The 20777-nt window shown below is 51.2% G+C and overlaps 8 protein-coding genes across 8 annotated transcripts; 7 read left to right on the forward strand and 1 right to left on the reverse strand.

Moving 5' to 3' along the window:
* Nucleotides 1–148: 148 nt before the first annotated feature.
* Nucleotides 149–1132, forward strand: M406DRAFT_342299 (ubiquinone biosynthesis O-methyltransferase; the record flags this gene model as incomplete). Its single annotated transcript, XM_040921757.1, has 2 exons — nucleotides 149–193; nucleotides 290–1132. 2 exons carry the CDS (start codon nucleotides 149–151, stop codon nucleotides 1130–1132), a joined length of 888 nt encoding a protein of 295 aa, XP_040772499.1.
* Nucleotides 1133–3073: 1941 nt separating this feature from the next.
* M406DRAFT_220825 (uncharacterized protein) lies at nucleotides 3074–4346 on the forward strand (the record flags this gene model as incomplete). Its single annotated transcript, XM_040915575.1, has 4 exons — nucleotides 3074–3226; nucleotides 3520–3980; nucleotides 4040–4113; nucleotides 4240–4346. Coding segments are annotated over 4 exons (795 nt in total), but the record flags the coding sequence as incomplete, so codon positions are not given.
* Nucleotides 4347–9051: 4705 nt separating this feature from the next.
* On the forward strand, nucleotides 9052–10352 carry M406DRAFT_265407 (terpenoid synthase; the record flags this gene model as incomplete). Its single annotated transcript, XM_040917732.1, has 5 exons — nucleotides 9052–9268; nucleotides 9345–9519; nucleotides 9583–9888; nucleotides 9965–10208; nucleotides 10263–10352. The coding sequence occupies 5 exons, from the start codon at nucleotides 9052–9054 to the stop codon at nucleotides 10350–10352; spliced, it is 1032 nt and encodes a 343-aa protein (XP_040772501.1).
* A 2728-nt stretch (nucleotides 10353–13080) lies between these two features.
* On the forward strand, nucleotides 13081–13419 carry M406DRAFT_244186 (uncharacterized protein; the record flags this gene model as incomplete). The annotated part of the gene is made up of 1 exon (XM_040916253.1): nucleotides 13081–13419. A coding segment is annotated over one exon (339 nt), but the record flags the coding sequence as incomplete, so codon positions are not given.
* A 312-nt stretch (nucleotides 13420–13731) lies between these two features.
* Nucleotides 13732–14361, reverse strand: M406DRAFT_29349 (uncharacterized protein; the record flags this gene model as incomplete). The annotated part of the gene is made up of 1 exon (XM_040919086.1): nucleotides 13732–14361. A coding segment is annotated over one exon (630 nt), but the record flags the coding sequence as incomplete, so codon positions are not given.
* Nucleotides 14362–15259: 898 nt separating this feature from the next.
* On the forward strand, nucleotides 15260–16031 carry M406DRAFT_265633 (NAD(P)-binding protein; the record flags this gene model as incomplete). The annotated part of the gene is made up of 2 exons (XM_040917751.1): nucleotides 15260–15818; nucleotides 15895–16031. 2 exons carry the CDS (start codon nucleotides 15260–15262, stop codon nucleotides 16029–16031), a joined length of 696 nt encoding a protein of 231 aa, XP_040772504.1.
* Nucleotides 16032–17034: 1003 nt separating this feature from the next.
* Nucleotides 17035–18144, forward strand: M406DRAFT_64741 (uncharacterized protein; the record flags this gene model as incomplete). Its single annotated transcript, XM_040924892.1, has 2 exons — nucleotides 17035–17183; nucleotides 17277–18144. The coding sequence occupies 2 exons, from the start codon at nucleotides 17035–17037 to the stop codon at nucleotides 18142–18144; spliced, it is 1017 nt and encodes a 338-aa protein (XP_040772505.1).
* Nucleotides 18145–18820: 676 nt separating this feature from the next.
* Nucleotides 18821–20753, forward strand: M406DRAFT_357766 (riboflavin kinase). The gene is made up of 2 exons (XM_040923766.1): nucleotides 18821–19242; nucleotides 20031–20753. Exons 1-2 carry the CDS (start codon nucleotides 19132–19134, stop codon nucleotides 20511–20513), a joined length of 594 nt encoding a protein of 197 aa, XP_040772506.1. The 5' UTR covers nucleotides 18821–19131; the 3' UTR covers nucleotides 20514–20753.
* The last annotated feature ends 24 nt before the right edge of the window (nucleotides 20754–20777 follow it).

Here is a 20777-nt window from a genome sequence, read left to right on the forward strand (position 1 = left end):
CACCATTATCATCACCATCGCTTCTCACAACCCTTCGCGTCCTCAGCAGGCTTGTCTCATTTTTGTGTGTGTGAGAGAGACTCCTGTTGCCACCATTGAGGCTGAAAGGGAAGAGTGAAGATCAAGGAAACTTGCACAAATATACACCATGGCACCTTCGAGAGCGGCAGCCTCAAAAGCTTTGCTGCGCCCAGTCACCAGGGCAGCTCGATCTCCACCGGCTCCGCGACTCACAACACTCGAGAAGAAGAAAACATTCATCACTATCACACCAGCAATACAGCGCCAGCTACATGGAGACCACGGCAGGGGATTTGCCTCTTCGTCAGCCTCGACCTCATCTTCATCTTCATCTTCTTCACCTGCATACACATCCGTCAACCCTGCCGAGGTGGCGCATTTCAATGCCCTCGCCTCCTCCTGGTGGGATCCCCATGGGTCCTCACGCATCCTCCATCTCATGAACCCGCTCCGCCACGACTTCATCCGTTCCTGCCATGCCGTCCAGCCCGAACCCCTCTCGCCAGCCCACAAGCTTCGCTATCTTGACGTCGGCTGTGGCGGCGGCATCTTCGCCGAGTCCGCGGCCCGCCTGCCCACCACCGCTTCCGTCACCGCCGTCGATCCCACCCCGGAGGTGCTCAAGATCGCGAGAGCCCACGCCGCCAGGGATCCCTCCCTGGCCAGCAAGCTCCAGTATGTCAGCGGGACAATCGAGACCCTGCCCTCCCCAGGAGATGAAAGCGACAGGTACGACATTGTCAGCCTGTTCGAGGTCATTGAGCACGTGGACACGCCGTCTGCTTTTCTCGAGCGGTGCGGCCAGTTCGTGAGACCCGGCGGCTGGCTCGTTCTGAGCACCATCGCCCGGACGTGGACGAGCTGGTTCACGACTAACTTCATGGCTGAGGACGTGCTCAAGATCGTGCCCAAGGGAACTCATGACTGGTCCAAGTACATCAACTCCGAGGAGCTGAGGAGGTACTTTGCGCAGAGGCCGGGCTGGAGCGCTCCCAGGGTCATGGGTGTGGTCTACGTTCCCGGCTTAGGTTGGAAGGAGGTGCCTGGGAGCGAGGCAGTGGGGAATTATTTCTTCGCCGTGCAGAGGGAGGAAGCCCGATCCGAGGCATGATGAGACAGGCGCATGCATATTCCTATCTCGACACACGACGTCGCGTAAACAGGTGTCCTGCGACGACTGTAATACAAATCTTGTGACCACGCAGCGCCGAGACCTGCCGGCAAAGAGCTTCTCACTGCGCCATATCTTGTGTAGGAGGGCCGTGTGCCGACCAGCACAGCGTGGAGGGCTTTGCTAGGATGCGAGTCTCGCTGCTACCAAGGGGGCGCGGTATCCAGAGACTTATCATGCGGAGTGAGTTTGAGGCTCACCCATTGTGTTCGTGGACCGGCGATCTGTAGGATCACGACACGACTGCTGTCAGTCGATGCGAGGGGTTGTTTCCATTATTGACTTCGCCCTGCATGACGAGGCTCGAGCAGAGCAAACGACACACACGCACATGTCCAAACGCCAATTGTCTCCACCTGACGAACTCAGTCGTTGCCGTTCCTGCAGCCACTCTCCTCGCGTTGAAATCTGTGGCGTTCAGTACCAGTTTCAGCCACGGTCTGCCGATGTATATAGCCTTTTACAAAATCAACCTCAACCATCACTTGTTTATGTCGGTACGTAGACCAACCCCAGAACCATGATCTACTCCGTCTCCTGATTATTCTTTGTGAACATCTCTGCCCTTTTCTCTTTCTTCTTATCTCTTAATTGGTTTTCCCTTGTTTTCCGCGGATCAATTGTAAAATCTCGTCATCACCTACTCACCTTCGCGAATCCGGGGAGGATCTGGACCCCGGACTGAAACTCCATTTCTCCGTGACGACCACCAAACGATGCCTATACGCCGGTCCAGAGGGCCCTCAACATCGAACCACTAATCAAAGGGTGACCAGACATCGGCAATACCAATCGGACATGCCAAGAAGCACCAGCTATTTCCAGACGCCTGCTGTTCCCGTTTTCTCTCCGACTCGATAATTGTCACCATCTCCTTTACAATCGACTCCAGACCGGGGGTAGAGCGGACCGGACCGGACCCACTCAGCCCTACTATGATCTGAACGAGGCAAAGAGCAGCGCGCTTCCTCAACCGAAGTAACATTATTAGCCTATGTTGGGTGACTAATTCGTAGAAGGAATATGCGGAGGATGGGTGATCGCTGCGAAACCGCGCGGCGGTCTGGCCCTCTCTTCACCAGCCGTAGGAGAAGTGCGGAAAATTGATGCCGTGCTGGGCAACTGACGGCGGTCTGGCCTCTCTCTCTCTCTCTCGAGATGCTGACATGGCTGAAATCAAAGTCTTTCCAGACTCTGGTCATTCCAAATGTTTCTTGAAGGGGTGGCAGACCATCTCGAGGCTTGTCACCACCCAAAAATAGGGCCCGGCTCCGGCCGTTCGTGCTGACAGACGGCTCGGGCCCGGAACCTCAGCTTCTAACCGAGACTATCACCCTCCTGCGTAAGTACTTAGGCGTCCTGTCGTCCACAACTAGCAGGAGAGACATAAAACCTGTTACTCCCTCGCCCCCAACAAACAAACGCAAGAGCAGCATATCGGAGTGGCTGGAAGAGGCTGCTTAGAACCCCCTCCCTGAAAACAACATGAAAGCAGAACCATGGTCAGAATCCCGCTGGGGCTGAAGCCGCCCGTGCTTCAAGGCTGCATGATGTATCAAAATACGGTCCCCCAATGTCTGCTGACTACTGCTGACGGAAATGCAATGTCACGCTGTGCTGGATCAGAGGATGAAGCTTTCCTCCCTCGACCAGAGTAGATATTCACGGCACGAGCGCCCTTTTTTGTCCTCTCCTTCTCATTCCCTCTTTTTGAATTCTGACGTGGATGCTTCCAATCAACTCTATTCAACCAAGGGGACGTATGTTAATGATACTTATTACTCTTAATTTGAGCACAATTAATTTCTCGAGGACGTCTCCTTTCCCCTACGAGCCAAGATGTGGTACTTAGCCGGTCTGCCAATTGTGGACAACTGCCATAGCCTGGTGGTGAACGCTTTCTTATGGACTACCTTGGCACTAACGATAGTCATTCTGAGATTGTATACGAGAGCAATACTTGTCAGAGCACTAGGATGGGACGACTGCCTGATGGCAGCAGCCATGGTAAGCAGACAGATGAATTCCCTGTGTGTTGGCAACGGCTCCTTTGAATCCATGAAGGCATTCTCATTTTTTTGGTTTGCTCCTAGGTCTGCTCGATAGCCAATACGGTCTCTACTTTTTTGGGTGAGCACCCAGACCTTGTCTCCATCGTTGCTCTGCGACAGCGATGCCCAATTTTATGATCTTGCATAGTTAATCAAATGGGATGGCACGGCAGAAATCAGATTCGGGTTGGGCCAAGTATTCGATCAAGCACCTCCTCCGATTAAATTCTTCGCCGTAAGTAGACCCTTCGAGAAAGAAGCCTCTCGGCAAATTAGTATCGCGGCTGGAGAGAAAAGGGCAATAAAAAGAAACCGGAAGAAAGAAAAAAAAAAAAAAAGATTTGTATGGCTGATGGCGTGCAGGCACTCTACGCAACAGTCCCGTTCTACTGCACCACCCAGACGCTCTACAAGCTCTCCCTGACCATGCAGGTAAGCAGGCTTCTGACTTCGATGCTGGGCAAGAGGGCCATTCTGGTCGCCATGCTCTGGATCGGCGCCTGCGGCCTCATGACCCTCTGCGGGTCCCTGTTCTACTGCTTCCCCGTCTCCAAGGCCTGGGACTACACCGAACCAGGCTGGTGTGTCGACCGCGGCGCCCTCTTCTTCGTCATGAGCGGCGTCAACATTTTCAACGACATCGTGCTGCTCGTCAGCCCGCTGCCCTCGCTCCTCAGGGCCAATCTTCCCCAGAAGCAGCAGCTCATTCTGATCTGCGTGTTCCTCTGCGGTATCTTGTATGGCTCCCTTCCTCTTGTTCCTGAACTGCGCACTCGCTAACATGTGTTGACTCCAGTACCACGGCTGTGTCCTGCGTTAGGCTCAATGCTATGCGCGTGGTTGCCATCTCGCCGATCATCGAGCAGCCAGGTATGTGATTGCTGATAAGACTTTTTAAGAAGCTCTGCCTTCCCGATCTTTTTATTATTTGATATTATTTTTCTTTGTATACTCAATTTCCACGCTGACAAATATGGGCTGTTTACAACATGACAGTGATGGCCATCCCAATCAACCTCTGGTCCCTCATCGAGATCAATGTCGCCATCATCTGCGGCTCCATCCCCTCGATCAAGGTGTTCGTGTCCCGCGTGGTCCTCCGCCAGCCCAGCATCAGCACCTCCCCCACATTCGGCCTGCACAGCCCGGATGTGCGCAGCAAAGACAGCACGGCTTGGCAGAGCGTCAATGACAAGTCCCTGCCAAGCAATGCCTCCGCCGCCGGGAGGTCGGATGCCGCTCCGGGGCCCGAACAAGAGCCTGTCGAACTGGCGTCCCTTGATGAGGCTGCGATGCGGACGTCAGAGCAAGAGCTTCTGCGGGAGGTACCGCAAGCTGCTGTCCTGCATGGTCGATCTGCTGTGCTGTCCCAAGGCCCTGGAGGGTGGGACAAGATTGGCATGGCAGGGTGAAGCTTGGTGAGTGTCAGTGCACACACACACACACACACACACCTATCTTTATATAAAAATGCATGGTTTGGTGCAGTTTGACTAGACTTGGGCACAAGGTTTCAAGTTGGAGTCAATAGGACGAGAGGAAGGGTGTTGCCAACAATAGAAGTAGACAAACATCAGTCTTGAGATCATGATCTTGGAGCAGGCGAGCCTGCATAAGGAATAAGTTTTAGATCTACTTCCAGTTCTGTTAAGGGAAACCTGTCAACATTAATATCATTTATGAAATACTACTTTAGTCTGTCTCTGTGCTCTTCTCATTAATTTCTTTCAGGAGTGTTTTTTAGCAGTAGACCCTTTTGCATTACTGCAACCCTAAGTCAAAGCCTCTGCTCTTGATTACAAAATATTTGTAGGCATTATGAATGCCATTGTTTTGTTCGTTCACGTCAAACATGAGGGTAATATGCTCTTTAAAGCAGAAGCGCTCTGAATTATTGGTGGATTTTCAGGCTTCACAGCTTTAAACTCCTCATTTTCAAGTTTAATTCAAGTACGTGCTACACACTATGAAGTCTTGCTGTTTCTGACTGTGATGTGAGGTGTAGAATAAGGGCAATGCTTGGCACAAAACTCATCTCTTATGCTATAATAATGATCACAATAGTCAGTTAAGCAGTACTAGCTTTTCATCAATATATTAAATGAATATACTCCTCACCTTATCAACCATATGAAGAGTCAATAATCAACTTGGAGAGTATATCGTAGGTGAAAATTGAGGAGGACACAAGGGAAGTCTAGGCGGCGTGGGGGTATGCTGAGTTGTAGATATAGCCCGACTTAGCTTATGTAACCCGGGACCTTTGGCCCTGACAGGTTATGTATTGTTGTATAACTCCAAAAAAGACGTTTAGATTGGTCGTGTAATATCAATGGTTGATATTGACTAATGGCTACTCTTTCACCTTACACATTGACACTTGCCAACTTCGCAGAATCTTGTTTTTTTTATGTCCAACACCCTCCCTCCTGATCATTGCGTGGTGCCCTCTAAGCTAGGATAATATAGTAAGCCAGGGCTTCTTTCACATCACCTTGTTTTCTTTCCTCCGCCGCTATGTAACACTGTCTGCATGGAAGAATTGTCCCAGCTAATACGCTGCTTGCCACTTAACTTTCATTACGCCCATACAGCACTTAAAAATATGGTAACAGTCTTCACGCCAATTTCAACAATGACCTTCCTTCTAACCATCACTTGATTAGATCGATCAAGAACGGTCTTGTGGGCAAACAGAACGGCCATAGCCTAGTTACACAGCGTCACTCGGCTCTGAGAGGAATCAAGATCGAGTCCAGCCTCCAGGCGATGATAGCTCCTCTCTCCGGTACAGCGGAAGTCATAAATCCGACGCTTGTCGCACGAAAGCGCCAGTGGTGATGGACACTTGATAACTATCTCAGGAGCGGAGAGCAGATGGAAAGCAGACCTGATAGTCATGGCAAAGGCGTGTGATCGACGCCAGCCGGAGGCATAATATTAAAACGGTGCCGATCCTCCTCGGAGAACTTGATATCACACACGCAACACAGCTCAAACGGGACATATTACGCGACAAAGCACATGTCATATCTGCAGACGATTCAAATCCATTCGGAAAGCCCGAATTATCACCCCCCGCCCCGGAGAGTGCCCTTGAAAACTCGAGGCGTAGCCAAAAGTTAATTAAATTTCCAGAATCGATACACACCTAACACAGGAGAACTAGGCCTGACTCGTCAGTGCTGAGTGATAGGATGCTTACTCGTAAGTAATGTTGTACCCCGAAGACGTCCACGCGGATCCACAGTAAAGGTTGAAGAACACAAATACGGTCAAAGGCGTAGTGCACTACGTGGGGATCTTCCCGAGATTGTACAGAGAGTCCCGGAGAACAGTTTTGACACCACACCTCCTTACCGCGTCAATCGCTACGTAGTAGAATATGACTAGTCGCTGAGCATACCGGAGTTATATCCATATTGAACGACAATCAAACGCGAAATTTCTTTTCTCTCATGAAGGGCCGAGCCACCGCCAAGTCGCTGAACGGTGGTCCTCGAAACCTTGGAAGGATCAACATGGCTGTAATGGCGTTACTGGGGTAATAATTGATAGGTAGCAAGGCATCATTCATTGATTCAACACCACCCGCTACGCGTGAATGGCCTGATTATGCAGGCATATGTACTGTGAGACCTTGCAGGCACCTTCTATACCGGCAAGACCCCTTCTTCACATCGACTGTTGATCTTCTCATGCCATGTGCAAGGGTTAGAGTAAAGGACCAGAGTATGCTTCTCCCAAGAAGAGGAAAAGAAGAAGAAAAGTAACGAGAACCTTTTTGTGGAGGGTGAGTTCAAGAATATCATAATGAAACATTTGTTGTCCTTTCGGCAGACCGTTGGCGCGTTAATGCGGACCCCATGCTCTGGAACGACAGCTCTACTATACTGTAGTCAGTAAATAATCGGAGACATGATTCGCAGGTTAGACGCCGGTGGATTAATTTTAAGTAGCGCATATATGCCCGGACCATGATATATTAATTATGGCGCAGAGTTCCATCATTGAATCATGTCCTCTCGCACATGCACTAGATTCGCCGTGCGGGCCCGAGTTTATCGTATTCTAGAGGAACTGTAAAGATTTTACTATCAGAGAGTTACATCCCCGCAGCTCGTTAAACAGAGTCGACATGGACATCACGCCGAGCCATTTGCAGAGGTCATCCCAGACCGGCATTACAGGGCTTTCATACAGAACGGGAGCCTACGTATTCCTGCGGACCAGAGACCTAGGATTTGGATCCTTCTCCCGTCTTGCAACCCACAGTCTGATGGCTTTGCTCTGGATTGCCATCCTTCCAGTGGGGCATGCTGCTATCCATTTGCCCTATGTGGCAAGATGCCATGTACCATAAGTACACTGGTCCCGAACTCTCCATCACAAGCTCTCGGGTGAAGCTACAACGGTCAACGGTCTCTGGGGACAGGGGACGGATTGGGCCAGTCCCGGCACTATGGAGCGGTGCGCTCTACAGTATCCACGTTGAATCAACACTTGGAAGGCTAATCCTCTCGAGGCGTTCTGGTCATTCTGTCATCAAAGTTTTTCTTGAAACTCCTCATGATTTGCGTGTCTCTTTAGCTCACCTAGAGGGAGGGGTATTTGAATAAGGAGACCTGGGGGGTGGTAGTCAGTACAAAAAGTGATTTCTGATAACGCAGCAAATGTTCCATGCCGAACTTGCGGTATTTGTGGACGTCCCGTGAACTCTATTTGAATGTACTGTGCTGCTATGATATAGGAGGTATTTGCATGTGGCATCAAGTGTGATCCCAGTAAATTCAATTTTCTTCCCAAGGTTCTCTTTGTTCTCTCTTTTGTTTTCAGGGTCCTCAAGCGACCCACCAAAATCGTCGACACGATCCAAAATGCACCGGGCACATGTACCCAACACGGGGAGGAGCTCACATGCAACACGAAACCAGGTCCTGGGGCCCCTATCAACGCATCTGGCAACGGCCATTACAATGGGGCCAGCCAAGTATGTCATATGGAACTCTATTTCACGCCTTCTCCATTGGGTGATATTATGGTGGGTTCCAGATTGACACGAGAGATTTTGACAAGGTACCTATCTGGTGACGAGGCGATGCTGAGTGAAAAAGACATGTTTGTTATTGACTAACTACGAGAGTGGCTCGTGAGACCCCTCCCCCCCTTCCCTTTACAATAACTGCTCGGCGATCGACAGGGAACGGAGTGTGGGCGTCGTAGTATTCCAGACAAGGTAGACATATTGAGCAGATCCGTTCACTCATAGTAGTAGCAGTTGCGGACTCATAATCCTCAGCTGACTTGTGCTGATCGCGAGGTGAGTGATCTATATGCATCTACAATGTAGGGCAATCGTGTGATGAATATAGCATCGGGCCCTTGAGGTAGCAAGGCTTAGTTAGTCCTTGCACGAAGGATCACTGGGCAGATTATATCTGTTGCTGCCTTGGATTGATCTGCTTCTACAAGAGAATACCGTTTAGAGAACCAGAAGGGCCATGGACATTGCATTGCCAAGCATATGCCAGCTGGGATCTTGATCTGTTGTCCACTCTGGCAGCTTCTGTCATATTTCTTGAAATCGATAAAAGGAAGAAGGTTTCACAAGCAAAGTCCCTTGCAAGCCTAAGATCCTACTACCCACATTTCGACAAGGTCAACAGCAACAAGGCCCATCAACTATCCGACGTATATCCTTCCTGTACATGCAGAACCCCAATATTCACCAACATCGTGCTTTCGAGAAAGACATTTCGATAGTGTGGACACAACATGGGCAGCACGACACCTCCTAGGGATGGCATGATGCCACAAATCACTCCGGGCATGGCTGTTCGCATATCGGACCTCCTGGTAGATTGGCCATGGACCAGAAAGGTCAGCCCGTTTTACGAGGAGTGCAGGAGGGAGTCCTGGGCTTGGTTTGAGGGCTTCAAAGCCTTCAGCCCGAAAGCACAGAAGGCCTTCTATGAGGGCGACTTCAGCCTCCTGGCCGCAATGGCCTACCCTACTATTGACAAAGGTATGGATGTTGTATTTTTGTTCCACCTCGACTTGATATGAAAGTGAACTAACACTACGTCGTTCTCAATCTAAAGAGGGGCTCCGGGTTGCTTGCGACTTGATGCAGGTGTTCTTCGCTTTTGACGAATACTCCGATGTGTCCGATGAAATCGATACGCGAAAACAGGCCGACGCACTCATTGATGCTCTTCAAAACCCCGTTGCCCCCCGACCTGAAGGTGAATGGATCGGCGGAGAGATCACCCGGCAGTACGTATTCGATTGACCCATTGCCATGGTTGTAATAATCTCGTCTGATTGAGGCTTGTCTAGGTTCTGGTTCAGCGCTAGAAACTACTTCACACCGCTTGCCCAGAAGCGCTTCTTAGAGAAGATGCGGTGCTACACAGACGCAGTGATAGAGCAGTCCTTTGACCGGACCCACCACCAGGTCCGAGACGTGGAGAGCTACTTCGAGATTCGCCGTCATACCATCGGCGCCCTGCCCTCCATCGTTGTCTGCCAGGCACGATTCAACATTCCCGACCACGTGGTCGAGAATCCTGTCATTAGGCGCCTGGAAGACTATACGGTAGAACTGATCGTCATAGCAAACGACATGTTTTCGTACAATGTCGAGTGCGTCTCTTTATTGTCTTTCTTTCCGTAACATGAGCTGTCCTTGGTGCAGAGAAGACTGACTCTTGATCCACAGACAGAGCCGCGGCGATGATGGACACAATTTGGTTACCGTCCTCATGACCCAATACAGGTTCGAGTTGCAGCAAGCGTTTGATTGGATCGGCGCTATGCATCGCGATCTGGAGAAACGTTTCCAGACAGATCTGAACAACTTGCCATACTTTCCGGAGGTGAGTGAGGAGGTCAATAGAGAGGTTCGGGAATACGCATGGTCCTTGGGGGCATGGATTCGAGCAAACGATTCGTGGAGTTTCGAGGTATGTAAACCCGTCTCTGTTGTTGCAGGAGTGTATGACTGACAATTTTCACAGAGTCCTCGTTACTTTGGGACCGATGGGCCTCGTTTGTACAAGGAGCGAGTGTTCACTGTGTTGCCAAAACGAGAGCACATTGGGCTGTAGTGAGTGGTTGGCCGGAGGTTCAAGGTTTTGGATGAAGAAGCTGTGTACTACAAATATTTTGTTCTCATTTTTCTCTTTCTTCCTTTTCTAAACCTTTCCAGCAATGGAAGCAAGTCAAGGATGCCTTTCATTTTTCGTTCTTGCCATCTTTTCAGATGTTTGCCTTTGGCTAAGGCGTCCGGATACGTGGCATCAAACTGTACGTGCTGCATTTAGACAGAAACTACGCATATGCAGCTTATGCTGCTGACACGCAGGCAGTAATTTGAGTTTGCAGCAGACCCTCGCGGCCTTTCCCATTTGCTTCCATGCCTGGCATGTTGGCCACATTTCCTTGACCGCCGCTCCTCCAAACGCAAAGAGAGAGAGAGAGAGAGAGAGAGAGAGAGAGAGAGAGAGAGAGAGAGAGAGAGAGAGAGAGAGAGAGAGAGAGAGAGAGAAAGAAAGGTCCATAATATGACATATCGACTTCACCATGGATTCTGAAAAAGGGCACCCGATTACGACAGCCACGATACTAACATTCCCCGCTTTCTTCTCGCATAGAGTTCTTCATGTTTCTTCCCCGTCCCTCCGGCGTTCTCCATCCACGGATCTACCGGAGGATCCCATTTAGAGTTTGGATCGCAGATCAGCAATTGTAGGATGGAATGGAGGAGATTCTCCTCCGGCAGACTCCTCGAGAGACGGAATCACCATCCTGGGCAGTGGACTTAAAGTTTTCCAGGGGTAAATTCACGGCTCTTACGGCCATGGCGGTGACAAAGCAAAGGCTTTCGCCTTGCACTCCTTCAGCGGACGCTCGGGGCACCTAATGTGTGAGGGCAAAAAGATTGCATTGCTGAGCGCTGAAGAGAAAAGAGAAAAGGAAGAGAAACGCCACGAGGCCAGCTATCTGAGGCTATCAACAGGTCTGGCTGTTGGCTGGCTGGAGGGGCCGTGCACGGCCCTGGGCCAGTGACTCACTGGCCCTCGCACACCTAAAGGCATGGTCCAAGTACAGGAACTGAGACTGTTCTTGATTGTTCTTGTGTATTGACTAAAGGGGGGTTAATTTCCCGGGATTCTTGGTGCGGCGGTCTCCTCTGCCTCGCAACGTGGAATATGAAGCCTTCTGGATGTCCTTGATAGACTCGCTAGAGTTGCATACGAGACCGAGATCAGTCTATCTGTGCAGCCTACATATGTAGGAGTTCATCTTTTTTTGCTTTTACGGAGCTCAGAAGGTATCGATGAATCTCATACTGATCTCCTTCAGAAACTGCTTCCCAAGAATTTGCAGTTCTCATCATCTCCTTGGCTGGTCTTGAATGTATTTGTATCTCGTCAAAACCTTGGATGTTCAGTACTAGCTGCTTAAGTCGCAGCCAGCATGAGCCTGCTTGATTTAAGGCGAATCAAAGTAAAAGTTAAGTAAGTAAGTATCACTCGGCAGACCCTTGATATAGTGGAGATTGTATACAAGTGCAAACCATAACATCACTCCTTGAGTAGGGGTCTACTGTCAAGAGAAACATGATAGTATGGAACCTGCTGTTGGGACTGGACTCGACACAGTTCTGTGTTATAATTCTTCAAGTTGCTCGATGATAATAAGCCAAGCCGAGCTTTTTGAACTTGAAGACTGGCTGGCAAGTATGCGCCCTCTAGCTCAAAATGAAAGTCTACATTCCCTTGCAACAAGGTAGAGCTTCACATTCAACAATCAAAGGAGAGGGGTTCTCACGTATTCAGAGTAATGTGTGATAGGTGTGCAATGGATGTAGATTGCTTATTTGATTTGCAAACACTGAGAGTTATATTGCTGAAAATGAGGAGCGAATGATAGTGCTCTTCCTAGCACGTGTATAATGACATTTGCTCAACAAGTTTTGTGATTAAGTACTTGAGTACTTACTTTGTGATTGAAAATTCCCTTTCTAGGTTACACAAGAAAGGTTCCAATGTTGGAATACTTGCCACAAGTGAGTTGAGTTGTACAATCAAGTACGAATTAACAGTGTTGCATCACACTTTTGAAGCAAGTTCAATTGAAAAACTAGCAACCCATGACCGAGTGCCCATCCTGGATCGAGAACATACTAAGTAGACAAGCTGTTTGTTGAAACACCTGATAGCAACTCAGAACAGAAAATGATCAAATCATGTCATGGATACCGAAGTACTCTCACTATATGGCCCAGCCAGCCCTAACCCTGTTGTTCTCGAGGGCGGCTGTAATTACAGCCAACTACACCTGGGCATTCAAGTACATTTTGTGATTCTCAGTCTATATTTTGAAGTCGACTTGCAGAACTATCCATTCTTCTCATAACATACTTAGTCCAACAGATTCCCAAGTGGCAAGTGCCCAAGTGCAAGCAATTAATTGCTTCAAGTGACAAGAAGGGGTCTCGACTGTGGGAGGTCGCCTCAGTCAATAGCCACCATGACGTCAGTGGCCCAACGAAGGGGTGAGCTACATCACCTCGGTAGCCCATGCAGATTCACTTTCAGAGCTCCCTTTTCTCTCCTTTTACCAAAAGAATTTCAAAGTCTATTTCGTCACCCACTCAATCAGCATAGCTCAACCTAACCAGCTCCCAAGAACCAAGCCAAAATCTCAAGAGAAAAGATGTCCTCCCTCGGGTCAATTCGTACCGTCCTCCGCCAGGTACCGACCTCGCGCACCCGGTACACTGCCCGCCGTTTCCTCCTCCCCGTCCCAACCTCCAGAGCCTCCAACATCCGGGCGTATCAAACCTCGTGCGCCCTCCGGCTCCCCTACAAGGATGACCAAGACCGTGAGAGCGTCAAGCCCCGCTCGAATGAGGGTACGCAGAGCAACCTGGACGATGACGCGGCGGCACACACGGACACGGCGTTTGATTCCTCCGAGACGCGGCCCGAGAAGGAGAAGGAGTCGGCCGGTAAGGAAGGAGGCAAGGACGGGAACCCGCTGGAGTCGAGCGGAGCGAGCCATGACGAATCGGTGCCGCTGGGCCAGGATGGTGGCGGCGAGATGCACCAGACCACCAAGAGCGACAGGTCGAAGGCGAGCGGGCCTGGCGAGCAGAAGAAGAAGGGTAAGGGGCCTGGAGGTGCTTGAGTAGGCAATTCTTTGTTTGCGCCTTGTTTTGTATGTTTTGTATGGGATGAGCAGGGAGAAAAGGGGTGTTGGGGGAGGGGCGAGGGTTTTTCCGCATGTGCATGGGTTTAGCATTGTCTCGTATTTTGATACGCATCGTTGGTATACGGAAATTAAAAGACCTGTCCAGAATCACGAGCGAGGAAAGCTTGTCCTTAAATCATGCCGTCCATATGCCCTAAACGCCATTGCGCCAAAAGTGTCCCCATGCTTTGAGCGCATTGTTATCGCTCAGCCGTAGAGCATGTCCGGGTCTTCATCGTCGTCATCCTCCTGCACCGGTTTCCCTTCCTTTTCCCACATCTTCTCGATCCGGTCCGAGACGCCCTTGCGCCTGGGATCGTATTTCTTCAGGTCCGTCCGGCACATGGGGCACGTCCCCTTGATCTGCAGCCAGGGCCCAACGCAGTCCAGGTCAAACTTGTGGGAGTGGTGGCACTGCAGCTCGACGACGAGCGGGTACTGGTCGTCGAGGAACTTCTCGGCGCAGATGGGGCAGGCGTCGTCGGGCCGGAGCGACTTTTTGGGCACGCGCTCGAGGATGTCGAGGAACTCCTGGGAGACGCCCTCGACGCCCTTGGGCGGGTTGAGCACGTCCGACTCGAGCGCGTCGAACAGGGTTCGCAGGAGACTGAGGTTGTCTGCGTCTGGAGCGTCGCGGGCTAACGTACTGAACTGGTCCTGCACCAGCCGCACGAGTCCGACGATGTCGATAGGGGTGGGCACGGCATGTGGGTTGTTGTGCTGTTGCTGTTGCGAAGTGGCATTATTGGTATTGGCGGAGGGATCGTCGCTGATCTGGTGGAGTTGTGAGGTGAAGGAGGACATGTCTATCTGGCGACGGCGACGGGGGGCCGTGGACTGAATGCCATGTTCAACTTGTGGGAGACGAGATTATGGAGTCAGCATTATTTTGGAATGTTACCTCGTTGTGATAGAAATGCTTATGGAAACTGACACACCTTCGTATTGCGTTGCCATGATGATGGACTATTGATTAGAAGGGTGTGGAAGAGGAGGTAACGTATCTACCGGTTCATGTCTGTTCGTTTGTTGTGAGGCGACGCGCTGAACCATTTTGCTCGCCGCAGTGTATATGAGCACACGTCAGTGGGGTTGCCTTGGGAGCTTGCCAGGCACGATATGGCTGACGCTAGCTCGTGCTGTATGTCAGGGTTCTGTCTTGAGGGGTCACCAGTGCGGCTCCCACGTCCCCAAACTAACACCCCCCCTGTAAGCTGACCAAGTAAAGAAGGACAAAAGAAGAAAAGAAGCAGGACTTGCAGCAAACACGATACACAGAGTCTAAGACATGTCTCATAATATAACCTCTGCTCTGAAGATTCGAAATCTGACGTGCAAGAATCACATACAGCTAGCTAGCAAGCGAGAAAAGCCATGTAGAAAAATAGGAAGAAAAAAAAATTCAGCAACGGTCCCTGCATTACTCACAAGTCATATGAGTACTGACTAAATACTGATCAAAAGAGCTGAAGGCTAAGAGATATGATCGCGTCAGCCATGCCCTTCTCCATCTCCTACGGAGTCCAGTGGAGCCGATGCGGGATTCGTAGCCGCGGCATTCGTTTGCGTACCATTTTGATGTCTCTTGATTTATAAATGACGTTTCAGAGATCTTCAAAGGCAATGGATCTCTTTTCACATTCCCTACAGCCATATTTTGCATCATTTGTGACTTGAAAGATACTCAAAAGAAAACTCGATACAAGAATTGATTGCCCTTACCCCTGAACTTTTGAAGAGAATACAAAAGAAAAAAATGAGCACCGTAGCTGTTTTCGGCTGCACTGGAGCCGTAGGTTCCAAGATCCTCGACACGCTGCTGGCGACAGACTTCTTCACCTCGGTCAAGACCATCTCGCGTCGCGCGCCCAAGACGGCCTCGTCCCCCAAGCTAGATGCCCTCATCGAGACCGACACCAGCAAGTGGAACCCGGCGCTTGCGGCCCTGCATCCAACTCCCAGTGTCGTCTTCAACGCCGTGGGGACCACACGCGCCGCCGCGGGGGGCATCGACAACCAGTGGAAGATCGACCATGACCTGTGCATCGAGAACGCCAGGGCCGCCAAGGAGGCCGGCGTCAAGACATACGTGTACATCTCGAGCGCCGGCACCCGGGGCTTCCTCAGCAACATGGTGCCGTACTCGCGCATGAAGGTCGGCGTCGAGGATGCGATCAAGGAGCTGGGCTTTGAGCAGGCCATCATCCTGCGGCCCAAGGCCATCCTCGGCGAGAGGGAGGTGCCTAAGAATGCCTTCTTCGAGGGTTTGATGGGGAACCTGAACAAGATCAGCCAAGGCCTGCAGGACAGTTTAGGTGACTTCTATCCCACCCTCCCCCTATGCCTTCCATACCAGTCTTGTTCGGGGAGTTTGCTCACACTGGTATCCAGGCTCGGACCAGGTCTATATCGGTAGGACCGCGGTTCTCGCTGCCCACCTGGCGGCGGAGGGCAAGGCCCCTTCCAAGTATTGGGTACTGGAGAATTCCGACATCCTCAAGATGGGCAGAGATGAGTGGAAGCAGTGAGTTGTCAGAGCATTGACTGGTGGCCAGTCCACGCTCGCTCGTATGTTTTTTTTTCTGAGGCAAACGGGAACGATTGAAGTCACGTTGCGAATCGTTTACATGCCAATGGATGAGCATTGCTTGTGCCACCCTTAGTGTCGGAAATGGCGGCCAAGAAGGCTGGAGGGCAGCTAGTCGACGGCACAGCACATGCAGGTGTACACAAAAAGAAAGCCCCCCCCCCCCAAAAAAAAAGGCCACCAAAAGACCACACGCAGCAGTTTACGAGGAGGACGCCTCTGACAGGCAAATTCCATGGAAACACCAACGGAGATGGATGACCTGCTTATTGTTCGATCGTGAGCTGTCATGTCATACAGAGAGGGGAAAGAGAGAAGTGAGGAAGATCCGTTCTTTTCCATGGGATAGGTGCGATGGTATCATTTCTGATATTCATTACCATACAATGCATGCGATGAACACACGAAAAGGGGATTTGCTAGATGCTCATGGATGTGACGACCTGTCTCTGTACACCTTCCGACCGAGATGCGAGGTAGCCATCAAGTATGTTGTTTACTTTCAAACCACTAGTGTGATGTTCTTTTGGATCATTATATATTGATACCTCCCTTTGAGGTATGAGTCTGGAAATAAGGACAAGATGAGTGATGCAGTAATCTGTATTGTAAGAGAGTGGCTACGAAAGGATGTGGCACTGTGTTGGGTCTTCCTTCTGTTTCCTTTCCTTTCTTTTTTTTTATATTTGAAAAGAAATATGGGGGGGGGGGGGAGTTGTGCTCAGAGGGAGAACCCTAACCCTATAGTGATCGACCTCCAGGTAATTAATTACCTGGTACTCTAGACAACGCGTCTTGACGCGTCTATCTTTTCATCTTCACTCTTCCAAACTCATATTGCAGTGCCATTCTTCACCAATTGCAAGACATACCCCCACTTTTTGCACCTAGGACATTATTGTACCCTTTATACCATTCACAAAAAGAAAAGAAGATTCCCCAAAATGACAGCATCGTCCTCTGAGGGCGCAGCTGGTGGCGCTGCCGAGGCCCCAATCAAGCAGAATGGCTCTGCAACTAAGAGACATGAAGAATACCAATACCTTGACCTCGTGCGAGAGATTCTTGAGGACGGTGAGCACCGGCCAGACAGGTATGCTTCCCCTTTGACTTAATCACCACGAATGCCATGTGCATTCGGCTGGACCACCCACTCACGCACAAAACAACCTCTTGTCTCCTGCAGGACCGGAACAGGCACATACTCTCTCTTCGCGCCACGGCCGCTCAAATTCAGCCTCAATCGCAACGGCGTACCCATCTACCCACTCCTCACCACCAAGCGCGTGTTCCACAAGGCAGTCCTCGCCGAGCTCCTCTGGTTCGTCTCGGGCGCAACGTCATCCCTGTCTCTCAGCGAGCAGGGCGTCAAGATCTGGGACGGCAACGGGTCGCGCGAGTTCCTGGACGGTGTGGGCCTCTCGCACCGTGAGGTGGGCGACCTTGGCCCCGTGTATGGTTTCCAGTGGCGCCACTTCGGGGCCGAGTACGTCGACGCGAGGACGGACTACACGGGTCAGGGCGTCGACCAGCTGGCGGAGGTCATACACAAGCTCAAGACGAACCCGTACGACCGGCGGATCATCATGAGCGCGTGGAACCCCAAGGACTTGAAGATCATGGCGCTGCCGCCCTGTCACATGTTTGCGCAGTTCTACGTATCGTATCCACGGTCGGCGACGGTGGCGGGGCAGAACAACGGGGACGGGGAGGCGAAACCCAAGGGTCACCTACACTGCCAGCTGTACCAGCGGTCTTGCGACATGGGCCTCGGCGTGCCTTTCAACATTGCCAGCTACGCGCTGCTGACGCACATGATCGCGCACGTGTGTGATCTCGTGCCGGGCAGCCTGACGCATGTCATGGGCGACGCGCATGTCTACGTGGATCATGTTGACGCGCTCAAGACACAGCTGGAGAGAGAGCCGCGCGACTTTCCCGAGTTGGAGATTAAGCGCGAGAGAGGCGGTAGTATTGACGGGTGGAAGGTCGAGGACTTTGTGGTGAAGGGCTATGACCCGCACAAGACGATTGCCATGAAGATGTCGGTGTAAAGCATTGTGCATCCCAAATTGGATGTCGTCGAGTTCATTAATAATGATGTATGAAACGTTCTGGGAGGTCGGGTATTGTCTGGAGGGGTCAGTGCAAACAATCAGTTACGTGCAGCCATCTGCATGGCATGGAGTAATAGACGGTCCACTGGACGGCATGGATATTGTCTGCACTTCTCTCTCTCTCTTCTCTCTTACACGAACATCAATGATCCCTTCTGCCATGTGACGCCGGCGCACTGGACTGGATGAGAGCCCCAACCATCCATCCTTACTACACTGGCCCAACCCTGCCCGTTGGGAACTCCCAATGATCGACCTTCCGATGCAAGTCCACCCATGCTACAAGATGAATTATCCCAACTATATTGCACAAATACACCATCAATTACTTCCAAACATTCAAATTTCAAGAAAAGATGGAATTCCAAAAACATTCACCTTGCGTTTCATCTTGTCCTCGCCCTTCTCTCTTGTTTACTTGTTTACTATCTAAGTGCGAATTAAAATTCTTATCTTATCGGCTTTAAATGACTAAAAGAACCCCGCCGTCGGCTCACAGCAGCATTCCGTTCTCGGGACAACTTCATGTGCGAAGCAAGAGAGAGAAGCTGGAGCCTGACCAAAAGACCAGCCCTTGCCAGACCTACCAAACACTTCTGCTGTGACTACTACCAAGACACAGCTGACCGCCACACACGAACGCGCGCCCTTCTCCTTCTTCTGAATTCTTCTCGTTGCTCCTCTACTTCCCTACTTTCTAGTCTGCTCTCAACTACACCGGTCTGCACTAGTAATCTGCAGAGTCTCCGAAATATCTTGAATTTCACCAACTTCGTCCCACCTCAGAAGAAATTTGCGATCAGCCACATACACACACATACTGTTTCTCTCTCCCCTTCCCCCTCCCCAAGGCGGAATCCTGCCGCCTCTCGTTCCCTTCGGCAAGCGCGGAGGCGCAAGAAGACCAGACGAATCCAAGAAATCATGGGGAACGCAAGACCTCTCCTCGTCGGTCCAGACTCGGGTCCGGAGACGCCTTTCCCGCTGCAGATGGAGGGCAAGGTCATCAAGGGGTTTGGCCGGGGTTCGAAGGAGGTAAGTTGAGGATACTTTCCTCTCATGTACCTGCCACCCCTTCCTCGTCCTCCTCTTCATCTTCATTACCATCATTGCTACCCAACGGCTCGTTTTGTGCCTTCTTTCCACCCCTGCTTCCCTGTTCTCCTCTTTGTGTCACCCCATGGGTAGGTAGGACGAAGCTGTCCTTCCTAGCAAGGAGGTAAAAAGGAAAGGGGGCCCGGTCGGTTACTGTACCCCATTGGCTCTTGAAGGTCAAAAAGTGTGGCGACTCCTTCGTCATGCCTTGCACTCGCCAGTTGCCGATCGAGTGAGGCTCATTCTGGCTGGGTCATGAGGATGGGATTGATGTGATCCGGTGCGGCTGGGATGTAAGCTGGAGGAACACAGATGCAGAAGGAGAGGACAATCGCGCTTGGGGGAGATGAGGAAGAGGAAGAAAGGTGGGAGGGGAAGGAAGAGGAGGAGGAGGAAGAGGAAGAGCAGCTAGCCAGCGCCATCTGCAAGGCAGGATGAACCCCCCCCCCCTGAAGGATAGATCTCCCCTGCATCTCATGCCTCTTCACGAAGCAGGGTGGAGGGATCAAGGTTCTCTACATTGCTTGGTGCAACTTGCAGTCTGCAGGTTCGGCAACTTATACAACCCTACACACGCACGCGCGGGATAGAGGGTGGGAAACACAAGTTCACCTCCACACCTCGCCCAAATCCTCGCTCTACTCTCCCACTTGCTTCACCTCACACACATACACCCACCCGCTCTTCCTTCCAGCTCTTGCTCACACAAGCCACCCAAACCAAAACAGCTAGGCATCCCCACCGCCAACCTCCCCGTAGACACCACGCCCTGGATCAAGGATGCCAAGTCTGGCGTCTACTTCGGCTGGGCCTCGCTGGAGCTGCCCACGGACCACCCAGACCACCACAAGACGACTACGACTTCTGCTTCTCTCCCTCCCACACAGCAGCAGCAGCAGCAGCAGCAGGAGAAGAAGTACGCCGTGTTCCCCATGGTCATGTCCATCGGGTACAACCCCTTCTACAACAACACAGTGCGCAGCGCCGAGGTGCACGTCCTGGACAACTTTGGCGCCGACTTTTATGGCGTCGAGATGCGCCTGCTAATCCTGGGCTACATCCGGGACGAGCAGAGCTATGATGGTGTCGAGGCGCTGATCGAGGATATCAAGACGGACTGTGAGGTGGCGAGGCGGAGCCTGGACAGAGAGGGCTGGAGGCTGCAGGGCACGGCAGGTGGGAAGTTCGATGGCTCTTGGCTCACCAGGTAGAGACGGTAGCAGAGGAGGTGGATGGGTAGATGGTGGCTCGTAAGATGTGTGAGCGTTTGTGTGCAGTTCAGCGATGGCCAAGTCAGGTCTTTTTTTCTTTCTTTCTTTCTTCTTTGTCTACATCTTCTCTCTCTTTTCATTCAATCTCCCTCTCTTACAGGACTCATAGACGACACAAACAGACATAGAACACCCATACAGTATATAGAACAATTTTATCTTGGGAAAAGATTCTTCCATATCCATCAATGAACCCTCCTCCTC

This window comes from Cryphonectria parasitica, assembly GCF_011745365.1.
Source record: "Cryphonectria parasitica EP155 unplaced genomic scaffold M406scaffold_8, whole genome shotgun sequence".
In the NCBI taxonomy this organism is placed as follows: Eukaryota; Fungi; Ascomycota; class Sordariomycetes; order Diaporthales; family Cryphonectriaceae; genus Cryphonectria; species Cryphonectria parasitica.

Excerpts from the sequence above, each read along its gene's own strand:
- M406DRAFT_357766 (XM_040923766.1), top strand. The coding sequence starts at position 19,132 with ATGGGGAACGCAAGACCTCTCCTCGTCGGTCCAGACTCGGGTCCGGAG. Across the intron at positions 19,243-20,030 it reads TTGGCCGGGGTTCGAAGGAG|CTAGGCATCCCCACCGCCAA; the intron begins GTAAGTTGAGGA and ends AAACCAAAACAG.